General features: G+C 43.1%; 2 protein-coding genes across 6 annotated transcripts in view; one reads left to right on the forward strand and one right to left on the reverse strand.

Moving 5' to 3' along the window:
* Positions 1-2,054: 2,054 nt before the first annotated feature.
* On the forward strand, positions 2,055-16,437 carry LOC123021711 (WD repeat, SAM and U-box domain-containing protein 1-like). 3 transcript variants are annotated; one of them, XR_006414383.1, is made up of 4 exons: positions 2,055-2,306; positions 10,449-10,589; positions 11,819-11,882; positions 15,022-15,114. XR_006414383.1 is itself a non-coding variant. In XM_044426739.1 (4 exons), the coding sequence occupies exons 1-3, from the start codon at positions 2,084-2,086 to the stop codon at positions 15,198-15,200; spliced, it is 543 nt and encodes a 180-aa protein (XP_044282674.1). In that variant the 5' UTR covers positions 2,055-2,083; the 3' UTR covers positions 15,201-15,234; positions 15,974-16,437. The 3 variants fall into 3 exon arrangements, 2 of the variants coding, with proteins under 2 accessions (XP_044282674.1, XP_044282673.1); XM_044426739.1 differs by lacking the exon at positions 11,819-11,882 and adding an exon at positions 15,974-16,437 and having other exon boundaries at positions 15,022-15,234; XM_044426738.1 differs by lacking the exon at positions 11,819-11,882 and having other exon boundaries at positions 15,022-15,260.
* LOC123021710 (protein TANC1-like) overlaps positions 16,419-20,139 on the reverse strand; it is an 81,190-nt gene continuing 77,469 nt past the window's right edge. For all 3 annotated transcript variants that reach the window (XM_044426737.1, XM_044426736.1, XM_044426735.1), the window contains one exon: positions 16,419-19,088. In XM_044426737.1, the coding sequence (XP_044282672.1) occupies positions 17,672-19,088 (1,417 nt within the window). In that variant the 3' untranslated portion in view covers positions 16,419-17,671. The remainder of the gene's footprint in view (positions 19,089-20,139) is intronic.

A 20,139-nucleotide genomic window follows, 5' to 3' on the forward strand; every position in this document is an offset into this window, starting at 1 on the left:
GTGGGGAAATGGCCACAATCGTGCTGGTGGGGGAAGATGGCCGAGATTGCGCCTGCATGAGCACAACCATGATCTTGGCCATCTCCCCCCACCAGCACGAGCGCGCCCATGATCGCTCCCCTCTCTCCTAGCCCATCTCCTCCCCCTCCCAGCGCACCGGAATGACAGGTGTGTGCAGGGATGACGGGTGCCATCTTGGTTGTGCTGGGGGGCAGGGAGATGGCCGCGCTCGTGCTCATGGTGTGTGTGTGGGGGAGGGAGATGGCCGTGATCTTTGTTGTTCTTTGTCACTTTGTTTCACATTTTTCTGATTAAAAAAAAGTAGTTACAGAACAGATTAACCTTATTTACATTGAATCTTATGGGGAAATTTAACTTGGCTCACGCCAATTTGGGTCACGACCAGAGTCCTGGAACGGATTAAGTTTGTGAGCCAAAGTGCCACTGTACCAAGATGGTTTAAAGATATAGGTGGGACCATCTCAAGTGTTTCTGCAAGGAAGCAGCAAATATAATTTACACATTTGGCAGCATATGATCAGATCCATATGTCATCTGCTTTTAGCAATCTAGTATCTTACTATAACTGTCTTAGTTGTTTGAAATTTTACATATAATGGCACAGTTGAATGGGTTGCATTCAGCCTCCAGCATCTTCCATCTTGCACTGAGTGTATCCAGTGACCTGGTGGGCTAAAACTGGCAGGGCAGTAGAATGGCAGAGGTAAACCTCACCTTCCCATCTTCCAGTTATTGCATTTTTTCATTAGGCTTTTTTTCTGTCTAGTGATGGCACTACAGAGGGGGAAGACAGCTTGTATCCTGGCCTCTTCAGTCTCTTTCCCTTCCTGCCCATTTGAGCACCTCTTTCCCTCACATTTTGACATTGCTTTTCTGACTGTGGAAGCTAGCCCATGTCGTTCCTTCAGTGATGGCTTTGAAGAGTTAGGACTGATGAAGTTGGATCTCTGATTTCCCTTTCTGAGGTCATAATACTGTATCTGACCTTGGAGTGGGGAATGCCCACTATCCTATGGCCCCTCAACCAATGTCTGGGAGCCATAGGATTGCCACCTAATACAGTGTCCACACGATATTATAATCTGCCATGGGCTATTAATTTAACTCACAGGTTGCAGCACATGTGGAATGTGTATGGCCACTGTTTTGGAAATGCAACCCAAGTTGGGTTCTTGTGACGTGCAAACTCAAGCGCGTAGGCAACCCAAGAGCTAACCCTTCTCATAACCCATGACCTGTTTTAGAGTTATGCATGACATGGCCACTCCCAGAGTCAAAATGCAAGCTGGGCTCCATGGGCATGCCACATCTCTGAACAGGTTCATGGGTTTCCCCCTGCACATGGGAGGGCTTCTTCCATTAGTGAAAAGAATTGGATGCAATAGAGCAGTGGTGGCAAATCCTATGGCATAGAAGCCAAGTCTCCCCAGCATCGGGTAACAGCGCACATAGGGGCCATGTGCATGCTCAGAGTAGCAGCACCAGGAGATGACATCATGAGCCGTGACTCATTAGCCGTGACATGTCTGAGCTTTCACAGCTCAGACATGTCTGAGCTGAACTGAACTAAAACCTCAGTTTTCAGGTTTTGTTGTAGTGTTGGCACTTTGCGATGAATAAGTGGGATTTGGGTTGCAGTTTGGGCACTTGGTCTCTAAAAGGTTCGCCATCACTGCAATAGAGGTTCTTTGTTAGAAAAAGGATCAGGGTGGCAAGTTTCACCAGGTCCTCCTGTAGCCCCAGTATGTACTAGCTCTGATGCTACTGTTAACTTTTCCACAGCCTTCTGGAACAGCCTTTTATAGGAATCAACAAAAATTGCTGCCCTTTCCCCTTCTTCCAGCACAAGCAGAGCTGTGTTAAGCACAAATCTTGGTTGGATCCATTAATAATAGATAATGATTAAAGCACTATTTGCTTTCTTGTAAATGCAGAGTATGCAGAGGAAATTCCCATTATGAAGCAGTTTCTAAAGTCTGACACAAAAAAGATGGAATCACAGGGATTTTTTTCAGAGCAGTTTTCAAAGTCTGTGTAATATTTTGGCAGTTTCATCTAAAATATGTACTTCATGTATGCAAAATTTCCTGTTCATCTTCTCTCAGGAGGCACACTGACAGAGGAACCAAAGACGCCTGTTGATAACTGGTCTGAAGAAGAAGTTTCAGTTTGGTTGTGCACACACAATTTACAAGACCTAGTTGACATTTTCAAAAGGAACAACATTGATGGTAAAGAACTGCTGAGTCTTACAAAAGAGAGCTTGGCAGATGATTTAAAAATTGGTAAGGCTGTTAACAATGACAAAAACCTTCACAATTTCTTTACACTTGTTTGCAGTATGTACAGGCAATGCCCAGGTTACGAACAAGTTCCGTTCCTGAGAAAACAGAAATGTGTCTTTAGGTCAAATTTGTATGCAAGTCAGATTATGCATAGTCAGCCCTCCTCATTCATGGCAGCTAGAGATACAGGACCCCTGTAGTCCACTTTGCATATGAAAGTGGGAAGATAATGAACATCTCTACCCCGCCCCCACCCCACACACACGCCTGAACTCACCAGTGCCGCCTTTTTGCAGCAAGGAAATGCTGGCAAGTTTTCCCTCTCTCGATGAATGGGGCAGGAAGGCATTCTTTGGATTTCTCCCTCTCTACCCTCTTGCTTCCTCCCTCTCTATGGTGATGATGATTTTCTGCAGTAATTTTTAAAAACTAATAGGATTTATGGCAGTTCTTAAGTACAGGTTGTTCATAACTCAGACATTCATAATTTGGGGACTGACTGTATTCTGATTTACTTTGAATATTATGGTTGCAAGATTCTTCCATTTGGTTTTTTCCTGTTTCTTAAGACAGCCATATGACAAAGTTCCCATTATCAAGGGATTTTTAAAAAGCAGTGGAGGTAGCCATATTGAACCATAAGAAAAAAATCCAAGTAGGACAATACCTTTATTAGAGCAACTAAAATGTCATATATTAGGGAAAAGCCTTCTGAGTTCTTCAGAATTCATCCAGCTAGAGTGAAAGGAAATCTAGTTTATCCAGCTAGAGTGAAAGGAAATCTGTATGATAATGAAGCTCTGCAGTCTGCCTTTTGGTGCAGTATCAATAATGTGATGAGTTACATGTTTCCTTAGTCTGGTAATTGTTACTTGATTTTCAACCTGGATCTAGATTTAGTCATATTTAGAGTACCCCCTCCCCCAGTCATGGATGCATAAATCAATGGCAACTTCTGAGAGTGGCAGAGAGGCCAAGAGCAGTGCCTCCAGGAAACCAGATTTCTCTCTCACTAGGCCAGTTTCCAGAGTCAGCCAAGGCAGAATGGTCCAAACCAAGACATCAGACTAAGTTGCATCCACCCTCTTCAGCAGGGATGGTCACATCAATAGAAGAGAATCAGTATCTCTGGTGGTAGTGTAGGCAGAGAAACTCCTGAAGGGAAGCTTCTGGGCAGCAGTGGCAGTTGAAGCTGACACTGGCAGAGGACCTTTCATAGATAATGACAGGAAAGCTTAAGCTCGCTCTGGCTAGTAATGCTCAGAAGAAGGCAACGATAAACCACTTCTTAATATTCTTACCTGGTATCTCCTAAAATGAAACAAGAAATAGCGCTAGAAGATGAGACTAGGAAAAGGAGAGAACAGATTTTTTAACATTCAAACACAGATTCAGCCTTCCACTAAAATGCCACCAGAAGCCAGTTGTCCAGGTATAGGTATACCTATACCTCATTGTAGTCCTTTCCTGGACTTTCTGGAGGCATAAATGGATGTAGCAGCCTTGTATCTTGTAAAAACTCTTGGGGCAGTAGGAAGCCCAGTAGGCAAAACTGAAAACCGGAAGGTCTCTCTTCTGACCTAGAAGTGAAGGGGTTGCATGGGAGAGCATACTGTTGCTACGTGGAAATAAGCACCCTTCAGATCTACTGCTGTGAACCAGTCTCCTTGTTGAAGTTGTGTCAGGTTGCCCTGCAACGTCACTCTCCAGAACTTCTTCAATAGAATGAAAGAATTAAGACCTCTCAGGTACAAGAATGGTCAGACCCTTCCATTTCACTTCAGTACCATGAAATAACGGGAAAAAAGCGCAGGTGAGATTGGGGGACATCGACTGTTCTGTGGCCTTCTTGGCTAGCAGAGAGACTATTTCCGCAAGCAAGGTTGCTGATGGAACCATAGTTCTTATGGTGCCAAGGGGTATGAGAGTGTCTGACCTGATCCTGTAATCTCTGTCCACAGTAGACAGAACTGAGATACCCAAGGTTATTGCTTCCTGGCAAGCAGGAAGAGAGACAAATGGTCCTCACACAAATTGAAGAATAAAAGGGGCTAGCCCAGGGAGATAGTCCACAGTTGGGGTGCCTTTGTCCTTGTCAGTTTTGACTGGGACTGTCTTTCTGCCTTGATAGCAGAGCAAATGTTAAGCTTCTTCCATTAGTGAAGGTCTGTCTACTGGGACTCAAGGCTGGGCCATCAAATGAACTGGGCCAAAGCCATTTATGTGGTCTTAAGGAGGGGGAGGCTGGTAGATCCTCATCTTTCTCATGGTGTTCAGGTCAAATCTATCTACTTGTTCATCCTTGCATCCAAGATCCTTTCCCTATCAAATGCCGGGAGTTTGATATGGGAGTGAACCCCTAAGAGAGATCAGGCGAGTGTAGACAAGCGTGCCTCCACAGTGCTACTGCTCTTATCATAGCCTCTGTGCCATGCTTACATTGGTGCCTTGCAATGTTAATTTGCGTTCTGGAGAGATGTACTGCCTCAGCCTAGAAAATGCTTGTGAGTTTGCTGCTCCGGTAAGTGGTCACACAGAGCTCCTAGCTTCTCCTACAGGAAAGGCTGGAACCTTGCATGGTAGCCTGGTAGTTGGCCACCTTGAGTCTCAAGGCTGAGATAGCTCAGATGTGCCTCCCCAAAGTGTCCCGCATCATACGTCATGGAGTGTCCTCAACATGGCTTTCTGATAGAATTCAGTTTGGGGTGTTGAAAAAGGAAGGCCACATCCTTCTCTGACAACTTGTAAATGCTTTCCAGCCATTTGGGCATTGGTGCCATTGTGGACAGAGCCTCCCAGGATTGCTGGATGAGCTATAGTGGAGTTTAGAGGAAGGGACTGGCAGTGGCTTCAATTCCTCCCTCTGCACGGCATCAGTAAGAGGGTCTAACACTCTTTGGCTGTATATGTTCAGAAAAATGACTTGTAGCGAAGGAGGGCTGGATCAGCATGGTGGCATAGCACTGGAGGCTCTGCGGATCCCTTGAAGTTGGATGGGTTGAGAAATCAGTGCTGGGGGTGTGGAGGCAGAGGTGGTGTTTTCTGGAAAGTTGGTGGCATGAAGAATTGCTCCTGCCTCCTGTAGAGTTTGGGCCAATAGGCAGGTTGTAGGCGAGGCTGTGGTGATGGTACCTCTCCCCCCGCACCCAGGATATAGAACCTACAGTAGGCTGCTGCGATCAAATAGGCAGATCCAATCCGAGATGGGAACAGTCACTTCAGTGGTTGGTCCCAAATGGTTTGGTGTGGAAATGTGCCAGCAATGGAGTGGCTGGTTGGCTTGGAGCCAGAGCTTGGAAGGGGGTTAGATTGGTGGCATATTTCAAATCTCTCCCTCCAATATCAAGGCAGAGATGGATTTGAGCCGTGGCATGGTTCCAGAGCCTCTTGAGTGGACAATTCTGTCGAAACTCTCTTAGCTGCACAATCTTTCCAACAACAGGCTCCATGCACAGAGTCCAAATCTATTTGCACAAACACCATGAGGAAAGGTGACGAAAAGGATTCTGTGAAGCCAACAATCTCTTTATTGCTGATACATATTTCAGGCAACCGATCAGATGACTGTACACATAGACATCAACAGATGGCCAGTATAGAAATCAAATAGACTGCATAATTGAAAGTTGTGAAGGATTTCACATATACCGGCTCAGTCATCAATTCAAACAGAGACTGCAGCCAAGAAGCATTGAGACTTGGAAAGGCAGCAGTGAAGGAACTAGAGAAGAGTATCCAGTGTAAGGATGCCTCACTGGGGACCAAGGCTGAGATCATCCAGACTGTTGTATGCCTGATCACTTTGGGTGTGAAAGTTGACAGTGAAAAATGCTAAAAGAAAAAAAAATGCATTTAAAACATGGTGCTGGAGGAGAGCTTTGCAAGTACCACAGACCACCAGAAAGAAGCAGAACAGATCAAATCAAGCCACAACTTTACCTGGAAACAAAAATGACAAAACTGAAACTGTTTTTACTTGGGCATATCATGAAAAAGCTAAAGAAGATAATAATGCTAGGAAAAATCAAAGGCAGAAGAAGAAAACCAGATGAGAGATGGATCAATTCTGAAAGGAAGCCACAGCCTTACGTTTGCAGGAACTGAGTAGGACTGTTAAGGGCAGGACAATTTGGAGGGTACACATTCATAGGAGATGACTTCATGACACAAACCAATGACAGAGAGCTGATCCATTGAGATCTATGGGCTGAGTCCAGCATCTGCCTTCTATGGATGGAAGGGTTCTGTTCATGGAAGCTGCCACTTTGGGGAGGTTCTCTCTACACATAAATTCAGCCCTTCTGTGTAGCAATATCAGAGAGCTGGAGAGGTGGCAAGGAGAGGACAAGGAAGTATGCTTCTAGTAGTTACTGTGTGTAAAGTTACAGATTAAAAAAATGAGTAGCCATCAGGTGGGATACATACAACAGCTTGAAAGTCATCTTAGGCTGATGTTTGTATTAGAACCAACTGGAATGTCACAAAGTCATGAGCATGCTTTGAACCCTTCCAGAACTATTCTACAGGCTCCGTATTAAGCAAATAGCTTCATGTGGAGAGAAAAGTGTTATAGTAAGTGCTAAAGAAGTCTGTAGTTTAGAGCAGCCTTAAGATGAAGTCCAAGGGAACTTGTACAAACCTCACTGAGATTATCCTCTGCTAAATGCTGGCAAGGTTTCATGCTGCACAATTTCTTATTTGAAGTTTGGGATACAAAACATTTAAAATATTTCATACTTCAGAAAATTGAATATCATTCTGTGCTAATAGCATGTGTCAGTATTTGAATGTCAGAGCCTAGCCAGAGCATGACTTTGCTTGTGTGCATGCTTGTACTTCTCGTTGTCTTCTTTCACAGCTTGGACAATGGAATACATGTGTAAGCTTATAGAAATCAATGAACTTAAAATGTGCCTGACCCTCTGGGATAGGGCTGTTACTATCCTTTTTCAAAATGAACTGGATTTAAGGATCCTTTTGCCTGGTGAAGTGGCTGTCTGCTCTCACTGGAGAGGCAGCAGCCGTGCTCATGGTGGGGCCCTACCACAAGCAACTACTTCACTGAGGAGTGAAGGCCAAGGCAGTCGCCTTGGGCAGCGGCTGAACAGTGCCTGTTTGGTGACTGTTTGGGTGCTGGGCTTTGGCAGGGGAAGAGAAGAGTTGCACAGTAGTTGCAATCGACTGCCATAGAGCTGGAGCAGCTTGTTTTTTTTCGTGCTTTTGTCATACTCATTTTAATTATGCTTCTGTGTAGTTTTGGGGATCAACGGGTACCCCAATTACCAGGGTCACAGGTAGGGTGCGGTATGGCAGTGGGGGATTAACAAACCAGCCAAGGAAGAGGGCTAGATACCTCACAGCTATCCCCTCTTCTGGTTCTTCCACCTACCGGATGATTCCTGGAAGCCTTACCACCTTGCCCTCAGCTCTGGTGCTGCTGCTGAATGGCAGGTCAGCCCAAAATAAGAAGACCTCCCTCATTCATGACTTGACTATGGATGAAGGGGCTGACCTGGCTTGTATCACTGAGACCTGGGTGGGTAATCTGGGAAGGGTCACCCTTTCAGCTGTGGCTCCTGGGCATTCCATACAGCACCAGCATCAACTTGAGGGCTGGGGAAGCGGGGAGGCCATGGCCTATAGGAATACAATCTCCTCCTCGGGACAGGTCTTGAGCTCTTGTATCTTGTGCTGGGTGCTTGAAACAGATTAGGGATTCTGCTGGTGGACTGCCCACCCCACTGCCCATCAGGTTCCCTGCTTGAGGTAATGGAGGTGGTCTTGAATCTGGTGTTGAGGATCCCCAGTATGATGGTTCTGGAGGATCTCGACCTCCATGCCAGGAATGCTTTATCTGGGGCTGCCATGACAACCATGGCTGTCTTAACATGTTATAAGCCTAACACATGTGAAAGGACACTCCTGATCGGCTTTTCTTTACTGGGCAGGAGGATAGTGATATTGGAGTGCAGCGGTTTAACATCAATTCCCTTGTCATGGTGAGATCCCTTCCTATTGAGGTTTAGACTTTGAGCTTCAGTAACTGAAGCCTGAGGATGTGGACAAGGTGCTTGATCAAGTCTGACCTGTGTGCTTGACCCTTGCTTGTCATGGCTTATTACAAGAATTAAGGAAGGGATTTGTAGCTTGGCCCAGGAGCCTGTACATGCTTCCTTGAGAGAGGGAGTGGTGCCAGTCTCCTTAGAAAGGTTGGAATTAAGCTACTCCTGGAAAAACCTATCCTATAGTTAACAACTATAGGCATGTGGCCAGCATTCCATTCCTGGGCAAGGAACGGAATGCTTGAGCAGGTGGTGGCTGAACAGCTCCAGACACTCTTGAATGAAACAGATTATCTAGCTCCATTTCAATCAGGACTGATTTTAGAACTGAAACAGGCTTGGTCATCCTGTGGGATGACCTTTGCCAGGAGAAAGACAAGGGCATTGCAATTCTGTTGATTTGCCTGGACTGCTCAGCAGCTTTCAATACCATTGACCTTGGTAACCTTGCAGATAGACTGACTGGGCTATGAGTAGGAGGTATGGCATTGCAGTGGCTCTGCTCCTGCTTGACCAGCCAATTCCCAAACATGGTGCTGGAAGATTATTCTTCAACGCCATGGCAGTGCTGTTAGTGGGTGGTTCGTCTGTCCAGTTGGGCGGTATTCAACCTATTCTGGATGAGGTTGCACTCTCCCTAAAGGACCAGGTTTGTAGTTTGGGGGTGCTCCTGGATCCAGAACTGGCACTTGAAACACTAGTGAACTCATGGTATGGAGCACCTTTTATCAGCTTAAGCTGATACACAACCTATAACCCTATTTGGACAGACAGAGCCTAGCTCCAGTAATCCATGTTCTAGTAACCTCTCATTAGGTTTATGTGGGGTGCCTTTGAAAATGATCTGGAGACTTCAACTGATCCAAAAGAGGGCAGCAAGATTGTAAATGGGAACTGGCTTGCGAGAACATATTACCCAATCCCCTTCCAGCTGCTCTGGCTGCCAGTTGAAGTCTGGGTCCAATTCAAAGTGCTAGTATTAACATTCAAAATCCAAACCAGCTTAGTGTCAGGTTACCTGAAGGAACACCTTGTTCTATAGGTGCCCTGGACCGTAGGTCATCTTTGGAGGTTCTTTAGAAACCCTTTCCAAAGTAAATAAATAGAGTGGCTACCAGGGGAAAGGGCCTTTTTTGGCTGTGGCACCTTGGCTATGGAATGAGCTCCCCAAAGAGGTGTTCCTGGTGCCTACTCTCTATTCTTTTCAGTGCTGGGTAAAACCTTTTTATTTTCCCAATATTTTAACAGTTAACTTTTTAACTTTAGTTTTAATATTATATTTTATCCTATACTGCTAGTATACCTCTGTCTTAGTTTGGTTGCAAATGCTGTCGTTTTATTGTCATATGGTTTTTTTCTCTTTCTTGTTTGTGTATTTTTAACTTTTGTTAACCTTCCAGAGAACTTCAGCTATAGGAGGGTATAAAAATGAAATAAAGTTTGCAAGCGCAGAACACACACTCTTCTGTCATTGCTTTCTGGGAATTGCTTTGTTTCTGTCCTCTTACGTTAGTTTTCTCTTCTCCCAGAAGCATTTAATTGAAGAGAGGGTGACCAGCAGGTGGCATTTCATTAGCCTGTTTGATTGTTTTTGACACCTCTTAGAAAGATGACTTTATTACCATGCAAATAGAACTAGCTTATTTTCCAAACTAATTGCCATGTAAGATGAACAACAGTGAAATTAGGACAGCAAAGCAAAGTACAGGATTTTGCATTCACTCATAGTCATGGCCATTACACAATAGGATTAAGAAAGGCTAATATAGCCACACTGGCTGCGGGCATTGCCGCCACCCCCAGTTACAACTGTTTCTGAAACATCACCAGGCTCTCAGGTGCTCCATAAACATTGGTCATGACCAGTCCTCTTTTGTGTTTAGTCTGCCTTTGAACAATCAGGTATCAGCCAATATAGTTGCAGGTCACTGAAGTAATTTGGGAACTAATTCAAGCTTCACGGGCAAGAATGCTATCTGAATTCTAAACAACAGTCTGTGCCACAGACTGAACATTTATCTTTAACTTTAGATGTCTTGGTGCTTATATTAACGTGGACAATATGTGTATTCCTTTCTAGAATCCTTAGGTCTCCGCAGTAAAGTGTTGCGAAAAATCAGTGAGCTGAGGACTGAAATGAACTCTGCCTGTGTCGGTATCCCTGATGAATTTCTGTGCCCCATAACAAGGGAGCTTATGAAGGAGCCAGTCATTGCAGCAGGTAGGTGTGCATAAAAATACATACTAGTTGTATTTTTATTCTGTAAATGTAATAGAAAATCTGTGCATAGGCCTAGCATTCAGTTGATTGACACCTTTGCTAGAAGCAGCAAGGGTCTGTCTTCATCTTCTGTTGTACAATCAAGCCCTGCCTACATACGGCAAGGCTTTGTGTGAAGGCATCCTGTACTGGATGCCCAAGCTTGAGGATGTACAGTGGTACCTTGGCTCATGAACTTAATCCGTTCCAGGACTCTGGTCATGACTCAAATTGGTCATGAGCCAAGTCAAATTTCCCCATAAGGTTCAATGTAAATAAGGTTATTCCATTCTGTAACTATTTTTTTTTTAAATCACAAAAATTTGAAGCTGGTGCGCTGAGGGGGGGAGACAGGCATGATCGCGGGCGCACTCAGGGGAGAGGCAGACGCACTCGGGGGGGAGACGGGTGTGATTGCTGGTGCATTAAGTGGGGAGGCAGGCGCGATCGTGGGCCTGCTTGGAGGAGAGGCAGGCGCGAACGCTGGCGGGCTGGGGGGAGGTGGGTGCGATTGTGGGGGCTGGGGTGAGGCAATCGCGGGCACACTGGGGAGGGAGGCGGGTGTGATTGTGGGTGTGCTCGGGGGGGGGGGAGGCAGGTGCAATTGCAATCGTTACTTGCAGAGTTCACGACCCGAGGCAAAATTTTTCAGACATTTCTGTTTGTGACCTGATTTGGTTGTGAACTGAGACGTTTGTGAGCCGAGGTACCACTGAAGTTCCCAGTGCTGCTTTAGGAACACTGCTCCACACCGAAATACAAAGTCTCCATTGGTGCTACCCAGTTTGGCTAATACCGCACCTCTCCATCAATCTTGTAATACAGGTGGGAGTGTTGGGCAATTTTGCATGTATTCTATACCCAGTTATCAGGACTGAAGCCTACATTGAAGAAGGCACATTGTGCAGATATTTACCCACAGGATTCATGAAAACAATGTAAAACACATTAAATTGAAATAACACAAGGAGCTGAGATGGTCCACACCTGGAGACAGATGGAATCCGCTGGATTTTGAATGCTTTGGGAGATCTTTGAATGCTCTGATTGGAGCATCTGTTGCAGCCCTGATTTCACTGTGGAATTGCGAGAGCCACAGGGCCACAGTTATGAGCACTCCTGTTCTGGCTTGCGCGACCTGGCAAGGCTTGGACATGGCTGCATCACTTTATTTCACCTCTTGCCCTTAGGATTTTCCTGCTAGTAGAGTTTGAAGAAGGGCCTCAACATTTGGCACCAATCCTGTCGTCTGAGGTAAATGCAGGCGGTGACCAGTGATAAGGCCTCTTGTTGGAATTGGCCTTTAGAATTTCCCCACTAGGAAAATACCTCCTTAGATTGCTCAATTTTTGTCCTGTGCTGGAATGCTGCTGCTTTGCGTTCCTTAATGTGTTTCCTTTATTTCTTATAAACTCTGACTTAAGATCAGCTAAGAAATGTTTTCAGTAATAATTTCCACTGAAAATAGAACACAGAACGCTATCATAGACAACTTTATTATGTTGTGCCAGTCTGTAGCCTGAAGGGCCTGATCACGCCTCATCTTGGAAGCTAAGCAGGGTCAGGCCTGGTTGGAATCTGGATGGGGGACTTCAATGTTGTGAACCACCCAGAGAGCTTCGGCTATGGGTGGTATAGAAATATAATTAATAATAATAAGAAAGCCTCTACAAGTATTATTAAGGCAAGTCCTTCAGTCTGCCTATCACACATGGCAACAGTTGTCGTTTGCAGAATTCCAAGTAATTTATTAACTCCCCAATTACTTTCCTCACATACAAGCCATAAAAGATAATGTAATACCTTGAAACTTCCTTGAGTTCTGCCATTGTTCCATTAGCTCTGTATCGTTCATGGACCAGCAGCAGCATGCTTTCATTTTAAACAGGAGTATTTGCAGCCTGACATTGCAAGGCTGGTAAGAGGTAGCTGCCATGTAAAGCACATGCCCTGCCACCAAGATACTGCCCTGCCCAAGTTGTATGACAAGATCATCAGACACTTATTATTTCAAGGGACCTGCCAGACAGAAGAGAAGGTATCAAGGAGGACAGAAACAGAAGGAAGCAAAGCTGGCAAAGTGTGGAAAAACTGATTCACTGACAGCTAGGCATTCAGGTCCTGAGTTGGTGTTGCTCGTTTACTCAAACTGATTCAGGATCCTACAACTCTGGAGCAGCTGGAGTAGGAGGACAGCTCAGAGAATCTGGTGTGCTACTTAGCTTGAGCAAAAGCCCTTTCTGCTAAAGTGAAGACACCTTTGGGTGCATGCTGCTGAGATTAATTTCTTCATCTTATTTCAAAAGGAAGATAGTGAAGGCAAACATGTGATTGTCAAGGGCTTTGTAAATCACTGAAGAAGTATTTTCATGCTTCTGTACAAAGTGTATGTGATTTAAGCAGAAGCAAGCAGTGGTTTTTACAAAAACTTGCAACGCAAATATTTTTCTTTTAAGCTGTTCTGACAGTTGTTAAAATGCAGCTTGTCCATTGCTATTTTCTACCTATTCACCTGTTTTATACATGAAAAGCAATGGACAGAAGGGCCCTTGCATAGCAGCTCTGCTCTGCCCCTTGATAGCTTTGTGATGAACTTTTAGAAACTAATTTTATAATATTAATATTTAAATAATAGGCACACTGAGAATCCTAGCATTCATTAAATAACTGCTTGGGAAAGGTGTGGGTGGGTGTATTTATCCACCACTGCTGTCTATCACCTTCTGAGTCTATGACTTTAAATTTCATAGAAATTATTTTTTTCCACCTGAGAAAAATAATTATATTGTTATGATAAATGCAGTTGTAAGCTAAGGTTCAGGGAATATTTGTTGCCTAGTTATCGATCTATCTATGGTTACCTGAAGGAGCGCTTACATCCATATATGCCCAGCCGCCCCCCTGAGATCGGCAGGAGAGGCCCTTCTCCGGGAACCCTCCGTGAAAGAAATCAGGAGGGTGGGTACTCGGAGGAGGGCTTTCTCTGTGGTGGCGCCCAATCTATGGAATGCGCTCCCCAGAGAGGTCCGCCTGGCGCCGTCGTTATTTGGTGTTCGGCGCCAGGTGAAGACCTTTTTATTTAAGCAGCATTTTAACTGTTACTATTATTGAATTTTATCTGGCCAGGGCGGCTTATTTTATATTGTATGTATTTTATTTTAATGTTTATATTTTTAATTATAATTATTTAACTAATTGTTATAAGCCGCCCCGAGGCTTTGGCGAATGGGGCGGCATAAAAATGTTTAAATAAATAAATAAATAAATATCTTCAAATGTATATTTCTACAGCATGTCTACAGTGTTGCAGAGTACCATATGCAAATAATCTGTCCCTAGTCTGAGGCACTTGCTGTCCAGCAATAGAGACAATAGAGGGACACATTGATAAGAGGAGTTGGGGCCCTCTCCGCATTACTTTTACAGTGTGGCTTCGATATGGTATAGAGCTCTGATTGGCCATAGCTCCCTGCTGGATGCATACATGTGAGCAAACTCAGGCTTGCTTCTAAAGTGTGAAGTAACCCTGGAAAGAGAGCATAGGCATACATATGTGAATCAAAATAAATGTTTATTCTGCACCATGTTAGAAGTAGCTGTTTTATACAGCATAAAGTCACTGAGTATATTGTTCCAGGATGATACTATTGCAGCTTGCACCAATGATACCTAGCTCCATTGTGTAAGATTCTTTTAACTGAAGAAACAGCATCTTGACTTTGGCATCTAAAGCATATGTATATTCCTTCTAAACTATCTACATATCATTTTATGTTTTTCCCCTATAGAAAAGTGCATTTAAAGAAGGAAAATAGTACCATTATTAAAATACTATTAAACTGTTTATGTATATGTCTTCTACAGGGGTTTTTACTGATTTGCTAGCACCGAGAGAAACTGTGGTGATCTTACCATCTGTCAAATACATGCTGTAGCTTTTGGACCATCAATGCACCCACCCCCTAAAAAGCACTAACAAAAACAATCCCAGATCCCGAGGGTTTACCTTCCATGCATAGTACTAGTTCTTTGTTTGAACTAGTTACTTGTCATGGAACAACCTAGTCAAAATTTCTAGCTTTTTCAGGGTGAATGAGTGCTATTATTGGACTCAAAAATGGTTTCTTCCCGAACTATAATGTTTTCTGTTTGGAGGTCTAATAGGTTGCTGCATTGAGTCAGCCTGTTAAGACTTTTCCTGTCTGAATGGAAGTAAACTTGATGCATGTCATTTTGTTCTTCATTATTTTAAAGTGCTGTACACTAAGACATTGCTGCAATGTGGTGTACTGTTCAGATATTTTTTTAATAATGCAGTGTCTTAAAAGTGTGGTAGTACAAAAAATTGAGCTGATATCCCTGCATTCAGTGAAGTTTGTAATTCTCTCTTTAGATGGCTATTCCTATGAGAAGCAAGCAATGGAAAATTGGATCGTTAAGAAAAGGCATTCCAGTCCCATGACAAATCTCCCTCTTCAGAAACTTGTACTTATCCCAAACAGAAGTCTGAAAATGGCTATCAATCGCTGGTTAGAAACTCACCCAAAATACAATGAGCAGCTATCATCCTAAATATTTTTTTCAAATAGCAAAGAAGTTGAAGTAGGTAAATAAATTCAGTTATGAACTTGGTGCTAGTACCTTTCTTTTACTTACGTTAGCACTGTGTACATGGTGAGAACTGTATAATTTTAAGTACCTTTGAATTTGAATTTTAAAAAATTCAGATATCAATATACTTACGTAATTGCTATATTTGTTAAACTCATGTCTGAGTTTTACTGAATCATCTGAAGGCTGCAACCTATGTATTACCATCGAAATTGCCAAGGCTTGCTTCTGTGAACAACAGACATGCACAGGACTGCACTATGCCTCAGTCATTTGTAAGAACTTAAGAAATGCTGGATCATGCTTAGTACCAATGGAAAGTTCACTCATGTTTGCATTGCATTGAACAATTAAGTACCTTGACATTTGCATACCTAATGGGGAATTGTGGAAGGTTTTTTTTTTTTTTTTTAAAGATTGCCTTCCATAGAGACTTGTGCAAGTTAGTCATTATTGGAAAAACATGTATGCTTTAACAGTGAAATTTTGAGGACAAGAGAGAGGATGTTCACATCCTTTACAATTAGGCATATTGAGCCAAGTAGGACTTTCATTTATCGAATTCAGGCTGCAATGCTATAGCCACAATACTATCTCAGTGACCTCAGTGAGATTTACTCCTGAGCATGCACTCTTTGATTCTATGTGGTAGGGGATACCAGTGAGCAGTGAATCTCAGGATTCCTCTGGCTAGGAGCCCACTGACGTGCTTCTTTGTTACATTTGTTCCACAGGGCTACTTACTGATTTGACATTAGTGAGAGAGATTAGGTGGTGAATCAATATTTGACAGAGCATGGTCAAGGAACTAAATGACACACTTCTACACTACACTATGTGGAGAGATTAAATTAAATGAACACATCATCACCAATACTATTTCATGCCACTGTGGGGGCTTAATGATGCATGGATGGAAGATGCAACAAGCAATTCAGAGCAATTCTAACAACCAAGGGAAGTCAAAGCAACTAGCAAACCAAGGAGCTGATCATTAAATAGCGAATGACGTACCAGATGTATGTCATGAATTTGCTCACTTGAGCTCAAACAGTATTTTGTACAAACAGGAAGGTTTGTATAGCCCTCATTTTGAACTAACTCGGACTATAAAGTTGCATTGGATTTACCTTTTCAAGAGTTGTATCAGTACAAAATGTATAGCACTCAAAAAGAAACTATATTAATAATCTTTTTATTTCATATGGGAAAAATACAGTAGCTGTGCAAAAAATAGATCTACAGAACGAGAGAATAAAATAAGATTGTACAAATACCAAGATAAACAATAAATAAGCAAGAGAATAACAATTCCTTTCAAAATTGAAAATCCTTTATGGATTTTTTTTAAAAATCGTGCGAGAATGCTGTTATAATGTACACACATATTGTACACATGGGAATAATGGTTAAAGGGCAACAGAATACTCCAGCTTATATGACAACCCCAACCTTTATTATGTACAGGAATGTCCTCCCAAACTAGCCATCGCAAAAACCTCCTTGTCGTTTAAAAAAGCATTTCCCAACTGAAAAACTGGGGAAGTATCAGATGTTCCTAGAAAAGCAAATTACCCTACTTGTCCTTCAGTTGTTCACTGGGGTTCTGTGAAAACACTAGCAAGACTAACATTCCTCTGCTTTCTTCTCCATCCTGTACTGACTTTGCACCTCAAGAGGTGTTTAGATAAACTATGTAAAGTGCTGTTTATATGATGTTAACATGTCATAATATTACTCAGTGCAATTAACCAGGATGTTGAACAAAATGCATGCAAAGTCCTGTGTAATTTTCTCCCTGCCTTGCAATAGTTAAAGCCAACCTCAGTCACATGATGGCTACTCAAACAATTTGCACAAAGGTGATGGATTTCCTGAAATTACACCTGCATCGTTATTAACTCGGAAGAGTAGTACGAAATCTTCCCGATAAGAAAACATTCATGGACAGAGCTAGATGTTCTGTGGTTCCCACCAAAAATCTTGCTTGAATTAATACATTTTAAACAATAATATACATGGCTGTACAAAGTAAATTTACAGTGCAATCCAATATATGTTTACTCAGAAGTCACTGTGTTCAGTGGGATTTACTCCCAAGTAAGTGTGCACAGGAATACAGCCTTGTTTACCTTTTTCAAATCAGGCACACCTATTTAAATCTTCTCTTCCAAAGCTTAACATGAATGATGGAATGCTTCCACTGCATCAGCAAATAACTAAGTAGTGGCCATCCATCTCTTGATTAATACTAGTGGTCATCCTGGACAGCCTGATTAATGTTTGGAAAGTGGCAAGATGGATCAGGTCTTTGTTATATACTCCCTAGAGATTAATATCACTAACTTATATATCTCTATGCACTAAGTTTTATAACCAAGGAAACATGGTTCATCCCTATTAGTAGCTTTTGATAAAACAGCTAGTATTAATCACACATTTGATTCTACAAAAGATCGCTTTGGCTTTGTAGAAGTGATGTGACTTGAATGGATGTCTTTGCTAAGCTGAGAATGTTGTTTAGAGAGAACTTCCTGATACAAATGAGCCACTGGCTTAGCTAACCTGCTGTCTTGTGGGCTAGCAGATGCTTGGCACTTTAATTCTTCAAGTTCCTTAGACTGAGTTCCATTCTGGATACTCTCTCCCGGCATCACAAGGGAAGAAGAAGAGCAAGTTGCACCCTGCGTGCCAGAGATGTTTGACTGTTTGGCAGAGAACTGCTCAGAATTCAAGGACAGAGCTGCCCCAGCACTTTTGAGAAATCCTTCTGTAGCTTGGCCGTGCCAACTGCGATTTGATGGGTTTATCTGCTGCTGCTGGAACCGTACAGTTTTATCCATAATCCCCATGAAGGGAGTATTGCGAGGCCGGTGTTCTGCTGATCCACTCTGATTTTGGCTAGTCTTGGTTTCCTTCAGTCGCATGTCTGGACCTTGTCCCTTTACAGACTCAGAGAAGCTACTGCTTGAAGACAAGCTGCTTGTGGAACTGGACGGCACCATGCTGGCAGAAAGTGGGCCAGAACAGAGAGAACTTTGCTGCCTTAATTCACCAGTGCCTTGAGAAAGAGATGGGCTTGTTTTTTCCATGGTTGGAGGCGTGTGAACAGCTAGCCTCTCATGTGTTTTGGACTTACTCATAAAAGCGTGAGAAGATCCCCTTTCACTGTGTTGCAAGTAGGGAGCCTGGATAGTAGTCAGTCTTTCGCTGAATAATGCAGAGCTACTGCCTACAGTAATGCTTGCTGAGAGTGTGCCTGCCCCATCCAAATGTTGGCCTTTGTTGTTGCTTGGGTTCATTGGGTGTCTGGAGGGCACAGGGCTCGGAGGAAGATACTGAAGGGGCTGAGTCTTTGTGCCAGACTGAACAGATCCAGTTCTTGGCCCTGACTGGACAGAATTCAGATGCTGGTTTGTTTTTACGATCTGGGCTTGTTTTGTAGGTTGCATGGTTAAACCAGGCTCTCGCAGATATCTACTGCCTGCTCTGTTTGGGGGGGATACAGATCTAAATTTCTGCTGACTGCCTTCTTGAGGGTTTCTGTTGCAAGATGAAGCACCCTGAGAAAGCGGAGGCCTCGGCTCACATAAACCAGACTCATCTTCATGCAAAAATTCTTCTTCTTCTATCTCTTCCAGGCTGAAGTGATCCTGCACAAGAGCATCCCTCTCATTGTCAGAGTCATTGCTCTGTGGTGCCGGCTGAGGACATGGCTGCTTTTGTTGCTGTGTTCTCTGGAGCTGCTTGCACTCCTCTTCTACTCGAGCTAGTAACCTCTTTATTTCTTGGTTACCAGGGCACAACTTTATGGCTTCTCGCAGATCACAGAGGGCTGCGTTAAACTGCCTGAAGAAGGGAAAATGAGTGAAATAAATCTGGCACATTAACAATTGAACGGGTACATACCAACAGGCCAGTGTGGTAGCATGTTACATGTTGCTACATATCGCGTGTGCCTTTCTATCGGTCCCAAAGATCCTTAAAAGATACAATTCAGACAGCTTAGGAGACCAGGCACAGGGAGGCTTGGCTCAGATGATGCCGCATCCCACTGCCATGAAAATGCAAGCCCCGGCCCAGGATTGCGCTCCCACTCCAAGAGATCGAGCACCTGCACAGCCACAATCGCAATAGGGTAAGAAGTTACACATAACAATGTCTAAATTTTTAGCAGAGGTGAAAGCTTGCACCTACATGACCTTCTCCCACCATTTGCCTTCTTTTCTCTTAGCAAACTATACTAAGCCAAAGGGAGAAGGAGAGTTGTTGCAGGGCATTTAATATTCTGATAATACATAGAAGTGCTAGATACTAATTTTTATTTTCCCTTTCTGGCCTGAACTGACATTTATTTCAAAATAAACACATCATATAAAATTGTTTCTTTACTTCTGTCTAAAAATAGGACTTGGATAGCAGTAAAGTTACCATTTCTCCCAAAGACCATCCTATAGAAGGTGTCTTCAAAATTATCAATTCTTCAGTTGAAAACACTATCCTGGTACTCTAAGACTGGGATTAAACATAGCATAACTATAAACGTACTGACCATGGAATTGCCATTAAGTGAGAAATGGGCATAGCTTAGTACACAGACTGAAAAGTCCTCCTCCTGCTGTCAAACTATAATAGGGAGCAGGGATTGTGAAGAGTGTCTAATCTTATTTGAAGATAGGGCTTCTTCTTAAATTCTTACACATCCTGTGTAAATTTTACTACAAAGTCAATGTTTTCCCCATAGAAATTGTAATGTTCTATTCAATTGTAATTAAATTCATTCTGTATCTTGTTGTTCATCACTTAGAAAGCCCTATCAGATTATTCGGCAGCAAATAAGTAAGTAAGTAAGTAGATATAGATAGATAGATAGATAGATAGATAGATAGATAGATAGATA

The sequence above is a fragment of the Varanus komodoensis genome, unplaced genomic scaffold (assembly GCF_004798865.1).
Source record: "Varanus komodoensis strain SLA01 unplaced genomic scaffold, ASM479886v1 scaffold176, whole genome shotgun sequence".
Classification (NCBI taxonomy): Eukaryota; Metazoa; Chordata; class Lepidosauria; order Squamata; family Varanidae; genus Varanus; species Varanus komodoensis.

Coding starts and splice junctions, on each gene's coding strand:
- LOC123021711 (XM_044426739.1), top strand. CDS start 2,084: ATGTACTTCATGTATGCAAAATTTCCTGTTCATCTTCTCTCAGGAGGC. Junction 2,307..10,448: donor GGCAGATGATTTAAAAATTG/GTAAGGCTGTTA, acceptor ATTCCTTTCTAG/AATCCTTAGGTCTCCGCAGT. Junction 10,590..15,021: donor GGAGCCAGTCATTGCAGCAG/GTAGGTGTGCAT, acceptor TTCTCTCTTTAG/ATGGCTATTCCTATGAGAAG.